Source organism: Setaria viridis, chromosome 4 (genome assembly GCF_005286985.2).
Source record: "Setaria viridis chromosome 4, Setaria_viridis_v4.0, whole genome shotgun sequence".
Taxonomy (NCBI): domain Eukaryota; kingdom Viridiplantae; phylum Streptophyta; class Magnoliopsida; order Poales; family Poaceae; genus Setaria; species Setaria viridis.
Window position 1 is genome coordinate 4,638,330 of NC_048266.2, and position 18,101 is coordinate 4,656,430.

At 44.1% G+C, this 18,101-nt stretch overlaps 2 protein-coding genes and 1 non-coding gene across 5 annotated transcripts; 1 reads left to right on the forward strand and 2 right to left on the reverse strand.

Annotated features, from left to right (window-relative positions):
• Positions 1 to 5,471: 5,471 nt before the first annotated feature.
• LOC117854308 (U4 spliceosomal RNA) lies at positions 5,472 to 5,619 on the forward strand. Its single transcript, XR_004640238.1, has one exon. It is a non-coding gene; the product is annotated as a U4 spliceosomal RNA (small nuclear RNA).
• Positions 5,620 to 6,873: 1,254 nt separating this feature from the next.
• LOC117852511 (protein disulfide isomerase-like 1-5) lies at positions 6,874 to 11,304 on the reverse strand. The gene is made up of 12 exons (XM_034734618.2): positions 10,618 to 11,304; positions 10,387 to 10,516; positions 10,100 to 10,265; positions 9,642 to 9,760; positions 9,350 to 9,430; positions 9,164 to 9,253; positions 8,805 to 8,876; positions 8,651 to 8,719; positions 8,208 to 8,285; positions 7,948 to 8,082; positions 7,290 to 7,343; positions 6,874 to 7,195 (listed from the first exon to the last, which is right to left on the reverse strand). The coding sequence occupies exons 1-12, from the start codon at positions 11,115 to 11,117 to the stop codon at positions 7,061 to 7,063; spliced, it is 1,629 nt and encodes a 542-aa protein (XP_034590509.1). The 5' UTR covers positions 11,118 to 11,304; the 3' UTR covers positions 6,874 to 7,060.
• Positions 11,305 to 11,992: 688 nt separating this feature from the next.
• LOC117852512 (NDR1/HIN1-like protein 1) lies at positions 11,993 to 15,101 on the reverse strand. Of its 3 annotated transcripts, none has more exons than XM_034734621.2 (4): positions 14,697 to 15,101; positions 14,056 to 14,584; positions 12,955 to 13,140; positions 11,993 to 12,448 (listed from the first exon to the last, which is right to left on the reverse strand). In XM_034734621.2, the coding sequence occupies exons 2-4, from the start codon at positions 14,551 to 14,553 to the stop codon at positions 12,164 to 12,166; spliced, it is 969 nt and encodes a 322-aa protein (XP_034590512.1). In that variant the 5' UTR covers positions 14,554 to 14,584; positions 14,697 to 15,101; the 3' UTR covers positions 11,993 to 12,163. The 3 variants fall into 3 exon arrangements, with proteins under 3 accessions (XP_034590512.1, XP_034590511.1, XP_034590510.1); XM_034734620.2 differs by having other exon boundaries at positions 14,687 to 15,101; XM_034734619.2 differs by having other exon boundaries at positions 14,749 to 15,100.
• Positions 15,102 to 18,101: the final 3,000 nt, after the last annotated feature.

An 18,101-nucleotide genomic window follows, 5' to 3' on the forward strand; every position in this document is an offset into this window, starting at 1 on the left:
GCATCATCGCTTGAGTCATCTATGTGGCTCCCGTCTATCTAGTTTGATTCGTCGTGGTCTTCTAGGTTCTGTTCCAGGTCATGAGTCTTTAGCGCAGTGTCAGGGTTGTCGGTTGGGCAAGCAAATTCAGCTTCCCTATCATTCTAGTGAGTCTGTGTCACAGCGTCCTTTTGATCTTGTTCATTTGGATGTCTGGGGTCCTGCTCCCTTTGTTTCTAAAGGGGGCCATCGATACTATATTATATTCATAGATGATTTTTCTCGTCATACATGGATTTATTTTATGAAACATCGTACCGAGGCCTTATCCATCTACAAGTCTTTTACTTCTATGATCCGCACTCATTTTGACACTTCTATCCGTGTCTTTCGTGCTGACTCTGCAGGCGAGTACCTTTCAGTAGCCCTTCGTCAGGTTCTCTCTGAGCAGGGCACTCTTACTCAGTTTTCTTATCCTAGCGCCCATGCTCAGAATGGTGTGGCCGAACGCAAGCATCGTCATCTTCTTGAGACTGCTCGTACTCTTCTGCTTGCTTCTTCTGTTCCGCCTCACTTTTGGGCTGAGGCTGTGTCTACAGCCACTTATTTGACTAACATTCAACCTTCTTCTGCGCTTCATGGTGAGATTCCTTTTGAGCGTCTTCTGAATAAGGTGCCTGACTATTCTAGTCTTCGTCTCTTTGGTTGTGTGTGCTATGTGCTTCTTGCACCTCGTGAACGCACGAAGCTGACTGCTCAATCTGTCGAGTGTGTTTTTCTTAGCTATAGTTCTGAGCATAAGGGATATCGTTGTTGGGACCCAGTTGGACGTAGGATGCGGATTTCTCGGGATGTTATTTTTGATGAATCCCGTCCTTTCTATCCTCATCCTTCTTCTGATGTTTCCCCGGAGTCTTTGGTCGATCCCCTCTCCTTCTTAATATTACAAGATACTTCTATTGCCATCACCCCTTTATCTCGTCCGGCACCTCCTCACATGGTCCCCCCTGTAGTCTCCTCGCCTGTTCATCGTGCTGATGTGCTTTCCCCGGAGTCTACTTCTCTGGAATGTCCTACTGATTTTTCTATAAAGCCACCGGTGACACATGTCTATACTCGTAGAGTTCAGCCCTCTGATGTGCCATCTTCTTCTGATGTGCCATCTTCTATTGTGCCTTCTTCGTCTGATATGCCTTCTTCTCCTACTGAGGCCTCTCTTTCAGAGGATTCACCTCCTGAGCAGCTTCTTCGTCATAGTCATCGTCTTCGTAGGCGTCCTGATTAGTATTCTCCTTCTGCTTATGCTGCCGCTGTTCTTTCGGAGCCGTCATCTTATCGTGATGCTCTTTCTCATCCGGAATGGCAACACGCTATGGCTGAGGAGATTGCCGCTCTTGAGCGCACTCACACGTGGGACCTTGTTCCTCGTCCTGCCAATGTGCGCCCTATTACATGCAAGTGGGTTTATAAGGTGAAGACTCGCTCTGATGGCTCTCTTGAGCGCTATAAAGCTCGTCTTGTTGCTCGTGGTTTTCAGCAGGAGCATGGTCGTGACTATGACGAGACTTTTGCTCCAGTTGCTCACATGACCACTGTTCGCACCCTTCTTGCTGTGGCCTCTGTTCGTGGGTGGTCCATTTCTCAGCTTGATGTCAAGAATGCCTTCCTTAATGGTGAGCTGCGTGAGGAGGTCTATATGCAGCCGCCGCCTGGGTATTCTGTTCCTGAGGGTATGGTTTGTCGTCTTCGTCGCTCACTTTATGGGCTAAAACAAGCTCCTCGTGCTTGGTTTCAGCGTTTTGCCTCCGTGGTCACTGTTGCTGGGTTTTCTGCCAGTGCACATGATCCTGCCCTGTTTGTACATACTTCACCTCGAGGTCGGACTCTTCTCCTCCTTTATGTCGATGATATGATCATTACTGGCGATGATTCTCAGTATATTGCCTTTGTCAAGGCCCGTCTCAGTGAGACGTTTCTTATGTCCGATCTTGGTCCTCTTAGTTTCTTTCTTGGGATTGAGGTTTCTTCTATGCCCGAAGGCTTCTATTTGTCTCAAGAAAAGTATATTCAGGATCTTCTTGATCGGGCTTCTCTTACTGATCATCGGACTGTTGAGACTCCCATGGAACTTAATGTTCATCTTCGCGCAACTGATGGTGAGCCCCTTGAGGATCCCACTCGTTATCGACATATCGTTGGGAGTCTTGTTTATCTTGGTGTTACTCGTCCTGATATATCTCATGCTGTGCATATTCTGAGTCAGTTTGTTTCAGCTCCTTCTCATCTTCATTATAGTCATCTTCTTTGCGTCTTACGTTATCTTCGTGGGACTATTTCACGCTGTCTATTCTTTCCACGCTCTAGTTCCTTACATCTCACGGCTTATTGTGATGCTACATGGGCTAGTGATCCTTCTGATCGTCGGTCTCTTTCTGCCTATTGTGTTTTTCTTGGTGGTTCCCTTATTGCTTGGAAGACTAAGAAGCAGGTAGCAGTTTCTCGTTCGAGTGCTGAGGCTGAGTTGCGTGCTATGGCATTTGTGACGGCAGAGGTGACTTGGTTACGGTGGTTGCTTGAGGATTTTGGTGTTTCAGTTTCTGTGCCGACTCCTCTTTTGTCTGACAGTACAGGAGCTATCAGTATTGCTCGTGATCCAGTGAAGCACGAGCTTACTAAGCATATTGGTGTGGATGTTTCTTATACACGTTCACAGGTTCAGGATGGGGTTATTGCTCTTCAGTATGTGCCTTCCGAATTGCAGCTGGCTGATTTCTTTACCAAGGCACAGACACGTATTCAGCATAGATTTTTCCTCTCCAAACTCAGTGTTCTTGATCCACCATGAGTTTGAGGGGGGGTGTTAGATGTATATGTACTGTTGGTGTTTACCTTTTCTATTAGGGGGTTTTCTGTATATTTTCCCCTTCTTGTACCTGTATATATATATGGGCCTAGAGCCCCTGTTATGAATACAAGTGCTATTCCTAACAGCTACTACTAAGAGCACTTGTTGGTTCATTAGATGGTGACATGGACCATTTTATTCTACCCATACTTGTTAGTCCTCATCAGCTCATGTTTGTCTTTGTCTTGAAATTGTAATTAACAAGTAATCACTTATCACGGAGCCCTGGTCCTTTTCTACAATTATTGAACTGAGCAACAGATTATCTTAGCTGCGCTTTTTCTATATAAACTATTTGTGACAATTTGATGAATACCCATGCATTAGTTTATTTGTTCATTGCTATAGGAAAATTGACTAGGGAAGAAATTGAGAAGGAACTTATGTCGACTGGACTGTCATCTGAAGCTGTTCTTTGTGCTGAATTTGTTGTTAACCTGGCAATTTGGCTTTCTTTATCCATATAAATGTTTGTTTCTAATGAACAATCTTCATTGATGGACCTTTTGGCAAAGGTTCTTGTTTAATCTTGTTATATTCATGCAGAGGTGCTAGGCTCTGGTGTTGAAGCTGTTGCTGACTTGAAGAAACTCTGAATTGAGGATGCTAAATGAATCCACAGGTCTGTGAAATTGTTTGGCCATTGAGCATGAATGAGGTTATGAGAGCACAATACTTATGTGGACTCTGATAATTTGACCAAATAGTATACATGACTGGATGGCCATGGGCTCATACAGACGCAAACCATCTAATTATCTAGATATTTTTTCCTGAATTCTAATTGAATCTGTCATCCTAAGATAGGCTATGTGGTGGTCTCACTCATGAATCCAAAAGCAAGGTGTCAATTACCAACTGAAATGAAAGCAAGGGTGATAAGGAGTAGCATTTTTTCTGAGGTGAGGTTTCCAAACCTTTTCCCCATTTGATCAATGGTTTGAGGAATAAGTAGGCATTCCATCGAATTGATGAATCCAAGTTTTACTGAGAATTTTCAGATCTAGCAGTTTAGTTAGGGTCTAATTTTTTCCTTATGCTAGAGGATGAACTAATTATGGCCGGTGCAAGTTTTTTTCTGAATAGCATACAGTGTTATTAGTCTGCACATCTGTAGAAAGAGTTGAATTAATATAATTTTTTTTTTCATGCTTCAATAGCAGTCAAATTTTTGTTATGAGCTGTCATAATATCAATTTGCATCAAGGCAACTATTGTTGCTTGGTGAAATGCTGGAGTTTTCTGATACATTAGTGTTCTTGACATTATGTTTTCTGGTTTCCATATATATGACTGGGAATTCAGTCTTGAGGCTGATAACCATGATAATGTCCCAACCATACTTGGCGAAGGTTTTGCAAAAATTCTCCAATATACCTTCTAATTTGCATACTGTTATCCTATCTCAACTCATTAGATTGTATTTCTCGAAAGAAATTAAAGAACTTGAAATGTTTGGTTGCTCATTTGTCCTCTGTTTTTTCAAGGCATTTCTTTGATGGTTATTCTCACATGTGTATTATTTTGGGTCCAGATTGAAACAATGTCTGTCATGTTCTTCCAGCACTATCTTGCACTTTCGGACAAACACAAGGCAAGTTGATAAATCGTACAATACATCAGCCAGTAATGATGGCCATGTGGTTTGGTTTATATGGTAATTCAGGGGTAGTTCGCATGTTATTTCAAATAAGCAGAAACTTGTGGTCCAAGCTTCTCGTTTTATGGTGCAAATGGTGCAAACCCGATTACTCTCAACAGAAACTACGGACCAAGCTTTTAAGAGTCCTGAAAGTGCTTCAAGTTCAGCAGATGTGTCAAGCAATTTTGACATCGGACAGGAAGGCTCCTCAGCAGATGTGCCTCATGGAACAACATTGTTGATGCTCCTTTTATGAACACTTATGTTACTTCAGGATATGGCTTATCTAATGGACGGCATATTGATACTGACTGACTTTTTATGCTCTGTGGATATGTGATCTGAAATATAGTGTGTCATTGTGAATTTTAATTTCTCCATACTATTTCCGAGTTCCTTATTTGGATTAGCTGGCAGCCTGAACACTGTCCATTAACCAAATGAATCATGAGAGCTATTGCCAAATCTCAATGTTTTCAAACAAACATGCAGTTAGGACTTAGGATTTTGCAAAGTCATTTATTTTGAAGCTCCCAAATTTTGTATTTGTTTTAAGTTCATCTTTTGGCTCCTAACCCTCAAATCTGAATATGGGGTTGCTTTCATTAGTAGAGAATAGTAGAGTACGCTACTGAACCTTGTACATATATGTTAAAGTTAAATGTTCTAAAAAAACCTATGTTAAAGTTGAATGAGTAATTTATAGTGCTTGTGGAATCCGATGCAAAAATGACTATATCATTTAAGGCGACTATAGGTGGTCATAGATGGAATTTTGTTTTGCCCGTAGCAACGCATGGGCACGATCCTAATTTATTCTAAAAAATCAAAGAGAATCACTTCTCTCAGAGAATCAGCTCTCATAAAAAACTAAAATCAGATGGAGCTCTACCAAACAAAAGCGGCGTAAGAGTAGGGGTGGGCGAGCTGCAGAAAACATCTTTGCGCTTGGGGCAATGACAATGACGCAGCTAGTGTGGTAATACCGAGACGCGTCAATTGCTGGTTGAAAACTATTTCCAAACCCCCTCTACGCCCTATGGGCCACTGAGAATTTCTGGAAGGGCTCCTCCTCTTCGGAGAAGGGAAAGCCCTACGATTCAATAAAAAATTTATCATTAAATTGGTTTAGTGTTTCTGAAAACACGATGGGCCTGGGCGCTTTGCGCACTGCTTGGTGCTGTGCTGTGGAGGCCTGATTGCAAAAACAGTTCGGCTTGGTAAAAGTAGATATATTTGAGAAGCACTCATAGTTTGAACTATTTTCTTTTTAAGAATATATAAAGAGTAAAATACATGGGTGATTCCTGATGAACTTGTCATGTACTGTGCGCTCGTAGCTTTTATAGGGCTAATTGTGCTTGATTTGTGCTAATGCTAATTTGTCATGCGGTAAAAATTACGCCAAGAAATCTGTGAGTAAAAAGGAGATTCTGGACTGGTGGCTTTTATAGGGCTAAGGGTGCTTGATTTGTGCTAATGCTAATTTGTCATCGCGGTAAAAATTGCGCCAAGAAATCTGTGAGTAAAAAGGATATTCTGGACTTGACACTCGCGGTAAAAATGCGCCGTGTATTGTGTCCTGCCTGGTTCATTTTGGCGCCATGTAAATGGATGAGCGGCAAACATTGGCGCGAGTGTGTTCAGTTATTTTTGCGATGTCCTGCCTGGTTCATGCAGGCAGGAACTGTTCACGCCGGATGCAAACAAAACTGGCAGGCAAGCAATGCCCACGTGCGATGCTCGCGGTCAACCGGATTGCGCGCTCCTGTAGCGAGACTTGAGTAAGTGAGGTAATCTGTCTGAAAAAGGCTAAAGACAGCTGTATTTTGGAGCTTAAACTGTAAAAATGCATTTCAGGTATATATGAACTTATCTGTCTCAGTCTTAGGATGCCATCCGGATCTCTAAACTTTCAAAATATATTTTCAGACAGTACGTAAGAACTTTCAAGATGCATTTTAAGATCTCCAATCAAGCGCTAAGCAACACATACGTGATCATTAGCATAAGGTGGTTGTGAAGGCAACGAACAAAGAGGAAGCACCGTCATAAGCGACATGTGGTAAGTTTTAAGATTTGAAAATGTATTTTGAGAGTTTAAGAATCCAAATGAAACCTGAGGACAAGTTTGCGGGCCTAAACATGCACTTTGAAGGCCTAAACATGCATTTTGAAAGTTTATGGACCCAGATGACATCTTGAGAAAGTTTGAGGACTTGAAAATATATTTGAGAGTTTAGAATCCCGGATGATACCACAAGATAGGTTAAAGGACCACCGGTGTATTTTACTCATGTATAAAATTGCAGTCTATTGGAAGACAGCTGAATTTTGACCTTGGAACTTCGGAAGTAAAACCTGGGATTTTCATTTATGGAAGCTATTAAAATTGATTTACATGTCCGTTTGATCTTTTACCTATTCTATTTCACCTTAATACAAGTTACAACACGCGAACAAAGAAAGTTCTGTTATCACATTGGCGCAACGCACAAGCATGCTCCAATTTTTTTCCTTCACTGGACTACCGGCTATAGCTCATCCTTGATATTTTCCGCAGCTGGGGCATTGTCCGTGGCCGCTACCGTCTCCACGTCTGAGATTTGCAGCTTCTCCTTGATGAATTTGGCCATGTCCTTGACACTTAATTTCTTTGAAACTTTGATCTGCATTGCAAAATATAGTGCAGCAGCACGTCACTAACGTGAGGCGGAAAGAATTAACTTAACACCATGTTTGCATTTGTTTCTGTAGACATACCGGGTTGTTTTTGTCTTCGGCAGGATAAATGAAGAGCGTTGGGTAATTGTTCACCTGCGCAGAAGCATGGACAATATTGAAGTGAAATTCAGAAGTTAAAAATTGACATATCTATGTCGACTCAGATCAATCCATTTGGAGACTCCGCGATGCACCAAACTGAACTTCTAGTAGCCAAAGGAAAGTACCTCTAAACAAGAGTTGACATATATTGTCAGCTAGCTAATACGTGCAGTGAATCATACAGAATCCCATCTTCTGTGCACGAGGACTCATGAACTTATATTTTCCAAGTTGTTTCGCAAGTCCATGCATCAGAGCATCTGTCGTGAATAATGGGTGAACACTTGTGCCGTGTGGTGTGCCTGCGTGTGTGGAGTGTGGGCAGTGTCCATGCGTGTAGACAGCGGACGGTCTGCATGTGTGAAGCTCATGATTTTACAGAGAATAGTTACCTCACAGCTATCTAATTTTACACCTCAGAAAGTATTGCAAAACAAAATAAATGTCTTTGATAAGCATCTTCTAGCACAGAATACTAGATGGAAAATTGAAATTCATGTCGGCAACATGCAACGCATGAGCATATAGAAAAGGTTACCACTATCTGATATTTCTATGCATTTTCCCTATGATGGAAATGCAAAGATCGACTCACCTTCAATTTAGGATGTTCATTCACAGAAGCATCTATGCGTGCAAATTTAAGAGTCTCCAACCCACTGAAATGCTTGGCCAACTTCTCGATATTTTTACTTATCGCCTCACAGTCAACACACCAAGGTGTATAAACCTTTTGTTTAAAAGGTAAAAAAAAGAAAGTGTAAGATCATTTATAGAACACAATTATTTGTGCATTTAAAATGAGAAGAGATAACTTTGATGAATAAAAGAGAACAAGTAGAATATGCCATATACCTCAAGGAATACGTTTTGAGGACTTTCCAGCACAGAAGAATCAAATGTACGACCAACAACTTTTTCAACAAGTCCCTTCTGCAAAATGTAGGGTAAAAAATACCGGTCAGTGGTTAAACAAATTTCACAAGAGATAAATACCCCCAAAAAATTTAAAAACAAGCAGGTCAATAGCAATGTAAAGATCATGCAAGTTGGTTTTCACACACAGAACACTCGTGAGCCCCTCATTGGTAAACATCCTTGCTGCTTTACTACACTAACTTTCTCAAATGCAAAGAAGATTGTTACGAAGAAATGTTGACCTACATTTTTTAGAAATAGTAAGTTATAATGCTGAACCATGAACCTGTGATTATTTCAAAGTTAAAATGCTTAGGGAATTCAATCCCGGTACATACACTTGGAGAATTCAAAATCTAAACAAAATAAATAAAGCTTACCCCTTGCGGTACTGGTTCTGATTTGTGGTACGGAGGTAGTGTGCCATCTAGGAGACTTAAGCAGAATTCCTGTTGTCCAGTACATAATACAATTAAGTAACTGCCTCAAGTTGTCAGGTGATATAACACAATATCAAAATAAATATCTCAATACCCTTAGGTTCTTTGCGTTGATATCTGCCTCCATCACATATTTGGCTCCATTGCTTGTATCGAATGCTGTAACCTGGTGAACTTTCTAACTTTAGCAAAAAAAGTAATTCTGTGCAATTAAACAGTATAGAAAAGGTTGACGGTTGACAGCTGTCAAGTGGTCAGACTAGTAACTATAGTGATTTCCAACATCATAAAGGAATCAATTGTCTGAACCAATAAGTAATCTGAGTATCTGACTCCTTCCTACTTCAGATTAATAGAACACATGAGCAATAGATGAATAGAACCGCATGTACATACACGTTGTTTACTGCAAAAGGGACATGCGTGATTAATTGAGTCCAATGTGAAACTTACAGTAGGCTTTTTTTCTGATTCAAGACCATAAAGAGTGAGGAATGGCTTTGCAAGGTTTTCTTCAGCAGTGTCCACATATATAAACATTATCTGCAACACCATGGAGTAAACATGTTTAGCCAAAACAGCCATTCAAGTGATGTGTACATGGTCAGAAACAAAATAAAAGCATTGATATGTCAGCACCTTTGTCTTGAATGCTCTTGCAACTTCTTCAACCATAGATTCAAGATCCTCAAAATCATAAGCCTCTGAGAAAGTGAAGACCTAGAACAAATTTGCAAGAGAGTAAACTCCAACTGTCCTTTCATAAGGATCACAAATTATAATTTTCTGTTGGACATTTCTACAGTTAATGGTTTATTGCAGTTGAACGAAACATAAATAGCTCACACCCTTCTAATAAATTTAGGCATCCCTGGGATCTAAATATGAGATTGATCAGCAAAGTATGTGAGAAAGGACAGAGAGTGCCAACCTGCAGTTTAATAGGGCTTGAATATACTTTGCCCGAATTGAGCTCAGTGAATACAGTAATTAGGGGAAACTTGTTTAGCTCCACAAACCGCAAAATTGCCTTTTCTTCAAAGTCCCCATCTGCAAAATCCCAAAACCCCACTGTATGAGTTGCTGCATGGAACAAAAACTGGAGCTTAACCCAGCATATTTATTTCAGTATTCAGTGCATTTAACCAGTAAGCTTCGTTTTTTCACAAATTAGATGAAATATCTAGAAAACCCCATAATTATATAGCAAGTTCTTCAATACCTTACACTAAAGTGAGCAAGAGAAATTGTTACTATTGAGATCGTGGAAGGCAGACATAGTTATAACATGTTGAAAATCTTACTCGAGGGTTCATGATTCACAGAATCAGGATGGTATAGGAACACAAGATGACAATATGCATCCAAATATAGGTAGAAGATACTTACCAAACTTTTCAAACTTCTCAGGTTCGCTTTTAACAAGGCCTACGAATTGCTCTTCGGATGTAATACCTGGAAATAGAATTTTGGCAACACTCCTATCACTGGTTTCTACAAACTGTACTTCATCATCTGTGGTTGCTGCCTTCACAAATTCTTCGTATTCTGCTCCCTGCCAAAAGATGGATATGGAAAAGCAAAATTGAACAAATCCATAAACTTTATTCCACAAGTTTTAACGATTGGAGCAAAGCAAAACCTGAAAATGTATTTACATCCAGCATTTCACGTACCTTAAAATTCTTGAATAGTCCAATAACAAAAGTCTGATCCTTTTTAAGGAACTCCTTAGCTGAATCCTTAGACTGAAGCATAATGACTGGCGCACCAGTCTTCTTTCTTACCCAAGTAACTATCGCGTCCCTATCAACAAGGGAGATAGATAATTCCAAGTCAATTCGTAGGGTACATGAAAAGCAATTCCCATGATGCTAACGAAACAAGAGAGTAAGCAGCGTTCTCACTTGGTGTGGAGGCCATGGTACGCGTGCTCGGTGCCGTTGACGAAGAGGAGCACGGTGGGGAACCCCTTGACCCCAACGGAAGCGGCCGCCTTGGGGTACCGCTCCCCGTCGAGCTTGGCGAACGCGACGGCGCTGCCCATGGCGCGCAGCGCCGCGGCGGCCTCGGCGAACCGCGGCATGAGCTGCGCGCTGCGCTCGCACCAGGGCGCGTACCCGAGGAGCAGCAGCTCCGCGTGGTCCTCCACGGCGCGGCGCGCGTTGTCGTTGTCGAGCGCCAGCACCATCGACTGCGCCCGCCGCACCGCCTCCGCCGCGCCCCCGCCGTCGCCGCCTCCCCCATCCAGCTCGCCCCGCTCCGCCTCCTCGTCGATGGCCAGCAGCTCGTCCAGCACGTCCGAGTCGTCGTCGTCATCCAGGTCCAGCCGCGCCGACCACACCACCGACACGGCGAGCGCGAGGACCACCACTAGCACCAGCGCCCCGACCCGCCGCGCCCTCATCTTGTCTTGCTCGACGAAATGCGCGGCGCCTCCGCCTCCCTCTCCTCCGAGATCTAGCAGCGGCAGAGCTCGCCCGCACGACGCGCCACCGCCCACGAGGAGATCGAAGAAATCGGGGGGGAACGAGTGCGCGATGCGACGCCGTAAATGGCTCCCAAGCTCGAGTGTTCAAACGGCAAGGCGGACGGAGGCGTGCGCCGCGACTCCGCAAGCACGCGGTGGAGAGGATGACGTGTGGGACCCAGACAGTGGTGGGGCCTAGGTGTCAGTGTGGTAATGTCCTGGCCTGGTGCGGACGACGTGATGGCCGCGTCGGGGGAGGGGGAGCACATGGGCTGGGCCGCCGGGGATTGCGACCGCGGAATCAGGTAGGGGTTTAAGGAGTGAACTGGCTGCATCTGCATGTGATTAGACCATGGAGGTCAGCACCTTCATCTTCAGACGCAAGTCAAACTGGATTCAGATCCAGATCGAATTGTTGCTGTTCAATGTTCATCCAACATTTAGGCCACAAGAGTTTAGCAAATAATCTAGAAATCTCACAATTCTTGCAATGAAAAACCTACGAAATTCCTACCTCCAAAATGCGCACAACCATTATCTCCCTTTCTTGAATCTTTGACAATGAGATGGTGGTAGAATCTGACAAGTACCAAATTAGCACAAAGTGATGAGCCTACCACTGGCCCACCGCCAGATCCTTAAAAAAAATTTCAGCAATTTTTCTTTTTTTCTTTGCAGATTTTTCTCTTGCTGGAAATGATGTCACGCCGTCGTTTGATGTTCTCTCAAAAACCACCGAGTGGTTACCAAAGTTTGAAGCTGCAGATAGGACCATCACCTATCTCTAAGATCACACCCTAAAAAGATACAAGTAAAAAGAGAATACCGCCTTACAGCGCCATTTATCGACAAAACCAAAAGGCTCAAACAAACCATATGCGTGTGCTTATTGTTCTTCATCATCAACACGATAGCTAAATACATGCATCTTTGCAAGAATACACACTTGTCCGTCGACCACGATTCAGGAAAAATGCTCAAGCTCAGGCCTTGGACACGGTGCAGGCCTTCTTGGAGAACCTGATGGGCTTGGTCTTCTTGGCGTCGACGACGACGGGGCACGTCACGTGCACCTTGTGCGTCACCCGCACGAGCTTGCCGATCACGTAGCCCCGGGAGGTCAGGTCGAAGTCCAGCGTCAGGGGCACCGCCCCGCCTGTGCTGGACAGCATCAGGCTGCCACCGGCGCCGTAGAGGGGTACCTTCTCGCCGTGGATGACCGCAGTCACCATACGGTGGCTCTTCCTCGGTTGGTAGTACCTGCGAAGCTGCGTGTACCACAGGAAGAGAGATCAGTATATCAGATTCAGTGGTTATTCTGTAAGTTTGCAGCGATTCTGAATTTTAATCAACCATTAACGTGGAGGAATATGAATGCAGACAGACGATGAGAACTGGAGGATAAGCATGGATTCAAGTAACAACATGCATGCTGATCTGCTGGACCATTCACATTGTCTTGTTCTGAAGTACTCCAGCTTTGGTACGATTGACTCAACAAAGAATTCTGTGTCACTTAGTCGAACATTTTAATACCTTTGATACAATGGTTTGGGAAAAGATGAATAAAAGGGTCAAGCACTTGGCAAAATGATTTACCGATGCAATCTTCTCTTGAATTGAGGAGTGAAATAGAGAGAAGGAAAGATAATACATGGAATTTACTCATGCAATTTACTTTGTCGGTACGAGTGGTGTAGTATTGTCAGACAATACATGGATAAGAATTAAAAGCAGTTATAAATAGGCAAGGACAGATGACGGATAGATATACCTGGCCGACCGCGATTGAGATCTCTGAATAGATCAGATGAATGGGGCCAGAGGTGACATGAATTCCAAACATTGTAGCAGGGTTGTACACGGATATGTGCAGAGAACAGTTCGTCGTGACCAATTTGGTTGGCACCCCACTGTGGTCTGTGCCTTCACCAGCATAGAAGTCGTCCATCACCAAGCTCTGCGCAAAACAAAAGTGAAAGAAGTTCATGGTTTAGGACAGATTTGAGGCAACCAGCAGACTCAGATCTACGGAGAAGTAAATTTTACTTTTACCATGACAAGTAGCCCAGACCATAAATGCAGACCATAAAGAAAAAACGAATTTCATTATTGAAATGAGTTTGTTTCGCGATAAATCACGTGATGATTAGGAGTTGTAGCGCAAAAAAGTCAGCATGCTAAATGCAGTGCCAGCCAGCAACATCCCCATCAGAACTCATTATCAATCTGCAATGAAATAAATATACTACTGCTGTTTTGACTTTTGTTCAGTCTTCACTGCAGTCCTTTATTTAAGACCAGTATCAGATTCTCATTTCTAATTCTACATAAATAAAACAAATATTGTTTTCCGTTTCAGAAGAACTGGAAATTGTAAGCACAAATTTAACCTGGTTGTTAAGAACCATCAATTGACCTTCTGTAACTTGGAAGTCTTGAACCAATCAACTCTAACCAAAGCTTACTGGCCTTACTGGCTACCCCCCCCCCCCCCCCCCCCCCCAATTCACCCATTTACTTATAACCACACGCGCGCACATGAGCAACAAACCAAGTTGCTACTGTTAAATCCCAATCTGCATTCCTCACTCATTCCTCATTAAGTTCCAACACATCACTGTCTAACTGAACCACCAACCAATTCGATGATGTAACCCTTCTCGCCTACCGCAGGAACAGTGAGGCATGAGTCAATTTTAGTAATTGATCGTCAATTGCTCGATTAGGGGGTTAATTACCGACCTTCCAATCCAAAAAGATATTGACTGAATCAGAAACCAACAAAGAGGAACAAGTATTCCATATGCTCAACAGCTCAAAAAGTGAATTAAGCTCAGTCTCCGATGCTCCTAGGATGTATGAATGTGTATACCTTGACGATGACCTCGGGCTCGTACGGCCGCGCGGCGCCCCAGATGATGAGGCAGAAGACGGTGAAGAGCAGTACGAATGTGAGGAAGCCGAGGATGATCTGGCAGCGGCGGGAGAGTCCGCTGTCGCCGGCGAGGTCCTCGTATGGCCCCTCCTCCTCGATGACGTTGCACTCGGGCCACCCCTTGTCGTTGAGTGCCTTCCGCTCCCCGCCGGCACCGGCGCCGCCCTTGCGGAGGTTCCCGGAGAAGCGGCTGACGGAGGAGGAGCGGGAGTGGCGGCCGTAGGAGGGGTGCGACGGCGACTCGTTGGGGCTGTTGTACACCGGCGTGGCCTGCATCGACGAGGACTTGTACCCGCCGTCGTGCGACTCCCGCGACGGGCTCTGCACGTAGTAGTTGTTGCCGCCGCCGGCGCCGCCGCCGCCACGCTTCGGCGACCGCGGCGGCGACGACGCCGCCAGGCTCGTCACGTCCGACTCCGACTTGGCGTGCATCATCTCCGGCTCCGCCCTCACAATTCCTTCCTTCCTGACCAATCAACCCAAGCCAGCAACACGCGATCAGAACCACAACAGAAACAGCAACGCCGCCGCCACGCGGGTTTTGCAGGATTTTTCGATCCAAACGCACCACCACCAACCCCGCTCAGAAATGGAAGCTCCGCGGCGGCGATCTAGCGAACCCGCACGCACCTGCTCGAAGCGTCCGGACGCGCAGCCGGGGTGGTGGCGGCGCAGGGGGGGTACTGGGGCAGAGCACGCGCCTTCTACTCTGTCTGCCTGGGCACAGCACCGCACAGCACTAAAAGATGGCGGAGGGGGGAGAGCGAGAGCGAGCAGTAACGCACAGAAAGGGCCGGGGCAACCTCCCGCGGGATCCGCTGCGGCCGATGGCGCTGTGTGCTCCACTTGTTGGCCCGGTAGCAAGCGAACGCGTGGCGGGACGGAGGGGGGGAGGGAGCAGGGGATCCGACCAGTTGTTAGGGGAGCACGGCAGCGGAGGTGCGTGGGCTACCGGAGTGTCGGCAGTGACGGGTGAGTGGAGAGGAGAGGGAATGTGTGTGTGGTGGCGCAGGGAATTATGCTTTTGCTGCCTGTATTCCACGCCCCCGTGCCCTCACTTCACTACAGACCTCCAGGGGTATGAGTGCCTGAGTGCCCACCTCTAAGCGCTTTAGGAGACCATCCTTTACATGATTCAGCTCTCGGTACATAACTCATAATATGAATAATTCCACACGATCATCCCATATAATCTTGAAATACGTGTATAAGACTATCTTTTAATCAATAGATAGCTCTTCTCTCTCCTATTAAAATCATTGTTCACTTAAACGGCCGTTTAGACCGTTTAAACATCGTTTAAATGCAAAATAGAGACCTCCCGTGTTGTTTAGACTCTAAACGGTGAATTAAATGGTTGCACCGTTTAAATCGTTAAAACCGTCTAAACCGTCAAGTTAAATGTGATTAGATGAGCTAAATGATCATTGAATTCATAATTTAGTTAATAGGAGGATTATAGCTGCCACAATCAATACTAAACTAATTAGCATCGTAAGTATATGAAGTGAAGATTATTTGGTAGAATATTTACATTTTACATTTGTAAATATGTAGACTTTCTAGTATATTTGACTTTTATATACATAAATATATGTATTTTAATGTTATTATACAAAACCGTTTAGGTTGTTTAATCCGTTTAAATACCGTTTAAATGGCCTAGATGCTAAATAAAGAATGATCGAGTGTTTACCATTTAGCGTTTAGGATAACATTGATTAAAATATGAAAAAATATCCTATAAAGCTAGCTCACATGCGACCATTGAAGGAGGCCTCAGCCACTCACCTGGTGGCTGCTCGGGCTCACTCAGCTGAGATTCTGGTTACTCTTTTTTGAGCTTTAAAAATGCTTGAATTTTGTAGAGATTTTGTACAGTACAGAGTACAGACCTATAAATTTCCTGCATGTTCTTGGTGATGTGCTGTCACGTTGGAGGACTTTTGGGTACTTGCACTGAACCGTTGCTACTGTACTGGGTACTAGGGGACTGACGCCGAGCACGGCTGTCCTTGTTTTGCATCTCTGTAGAATGTCTAGTACACTGCCCAGTGCCCACCATGGCACCATCCAGCCATTCGGAGGGTAATTTGAACTTCCAAATGCCGATTGCAAAATTTTGAAAATCTACTAAAAGGGGCAATTGTTTGGACCCAACGCGTCGGTGGGTTTCCCGTGATTTTCTACCGGGTCAGGATCATCGATCAGAGTACCAGACTGCTGTCAATCACAGTAGCTGGCTGTTTTTACCTTTTTTTTTCCAGCGGTAATAATCACCATAAGAGTTTGGATCCGTAGACCGTAGTACGTCCAGTGATTGATTGACCGTGACGAAGATTTGAATTGATGCGGATTGCCCGTTGCCATCGTTTTTTGTTTCCTTGTGATGAAGTTGACGTCTTGCCTTGTTGGACGGACAGTCTCCGACGATGGAAAGGAGGTATCATATGAGTGTGCGAGTATTGCCGCTCACGTTACTTGCGTTGATTAGCAAAGAAACGAAATGGAGATGGGAGGTTGTTTGCAAGAATTATCCACCTCTAATTGCTTGGCCGCAATTTTATCTCTCTCTCTCTCTCTCTCTTTTGCAGCTTCCATCACAAAGCATTTCTTCTCTTCTTCAGAAGGTGGCACACAGGAACAAGAAGCTGTCATTAATAACTGATCAAAAAAAAAAGAAAATCTACGAGCAGTTGTGTTCCAATCCTGGCGTTTCTGGCAAGTAACGAACTTTTTCGCACGAGGGGGATGATTCATCTGTTGCGAGGGATAGCGAGGTCCAATCACTCGATCAATCATGTATCGCGCACTCTATCCGATGGGATTCCTTCCTTCTGGTAAAGCTAGCCCATCGGCGTGTGTCGGTCGTGTCAGCTTGTGCCTTTGCCGATGCCATATCCTTTTGCCACCTTTTTTTTTTCCTTCCCATTTTCTATGCGACCACGCCTCTGCACCAGGCTAATGGCATGGGGCGCTGCAGAAAAGGAGAGCAACAAAGACAAAGACGCAAAGGTAAGTTGAGAAGTGCAAAAGAACGAGATTGTTTAGGCCATGATCTCCATTGATATCATGTACTTGTGCCTCATAAAAGTTCTTGTACCTGGTGCCGTTCGTTACTTAACTAACTACTCTAATTCAGTGTAGGAAGTAGTAAAGCTTCATATAGTTGATGCGCCCAAGATTGGTGTTCGAATTGGGGAACAATTCTTTATTAGAAAAAAATTGGGGAACGATTCTTCAGTTAGTAGAGAGATCTTGTATGGAGAAAGAGATGTTCTAACTTCGGAGTCTTTACCTTTGAGTCACAGCCATATGAACCTAAATGTGGTGGGATCCGGTGATGATTCATGATACAGGGTCAAAGTTAGAGGAACATCTCCCGTTGTATGATAAGTTGGTAACAATGTTAGAATTATTAGAAAAAGAATTGTACTAGTGGTGGTAAGTATTTTTAACTGCATATATGTCCATCTAATTTGGACTTCCAAATCATAGGGCCAACTTGGATGCCTACTTTGTGTCATTCATCGTGAACTAGTTCCCAATGAATGCACTGACTCCCTAATAACAAAGTGGAAACTGTACTTGCAAAGAAATTATGTCATCTTAAATACGAGACGAGAATACATGTCACCACTCACCAGTGCGCAAGGATGCAAGTGGGTACCCAATAGTGTTTTCGAGATCAGCTGATTAATTACGATGACATGCCACTCTAATTCATTTCTCCCAAATTATTTACGCAGAATGCCATTTTCGTTCATTTTGTCAACCTTTTAGATCGACCCAATGCCCCAAAATATGTATAACTTGCGTCCCTACCGGTGCGTTAAGGTTAGTTGAAGCGAGACGAGACAAGGCCGCACACTTGGCCATAAATTGACGGCAGCACGGGGAACTCCAAATCTTTCACGACGGAAAATGACCTAGCAACTAACCTGGGGTTTGAAGCCGGCCGTTGCCCGGAGACGTTCAGCCTT

Excerpts from the sequence above, each read along its gene's own strand:
- LOC117852511 (XM_034734618.2), bottom strand. The coding sequence starts at position 11,117 with ATGAGGGCGCGGCGGGTCGGGGCGCTGGTGCTAGTGGTGGTCCTCGCG. Across the intron at positions 9,761-10,099 it reads TGAGAAGTTTGAAAAGTTTG|ATGGGGACTTTGAAGAAAAG; the intron begins GTAAGTATCTTC and ends GGGATTTTGCAG. Across the intron at positions 9,431-9,641 it reads CAAGCCCTATTAAACTGCAG|GTCTTCACTTTCTCAGAGGC; the intron begins GTTGGCACTCTC and ends AATTTGTTCTAG.
- LOC117852512 (XM_034734621.2), bottom strand. The coding sequence starts at position 14,553 with ATGATGCACGCCAAGTCGGAGTCGGACGTGACGAGCCTGGCGGCGTCG. Across the intron at positions 13,141-14,055 it reads AGCCCGAGGTCATCGTCAAG|AGCTTGGTGATGGACGACTT; the intron begins GTATACACATTC and ends TGTTTTGCGCAG. Across the intron at positions 12,449-12,954 it reads TCTCAATCGCGGTCGGCCAG|CTTCGCAGGTACTACCAACC; the intron begins GTATATCTATCC and ends TGGTACACGCAG.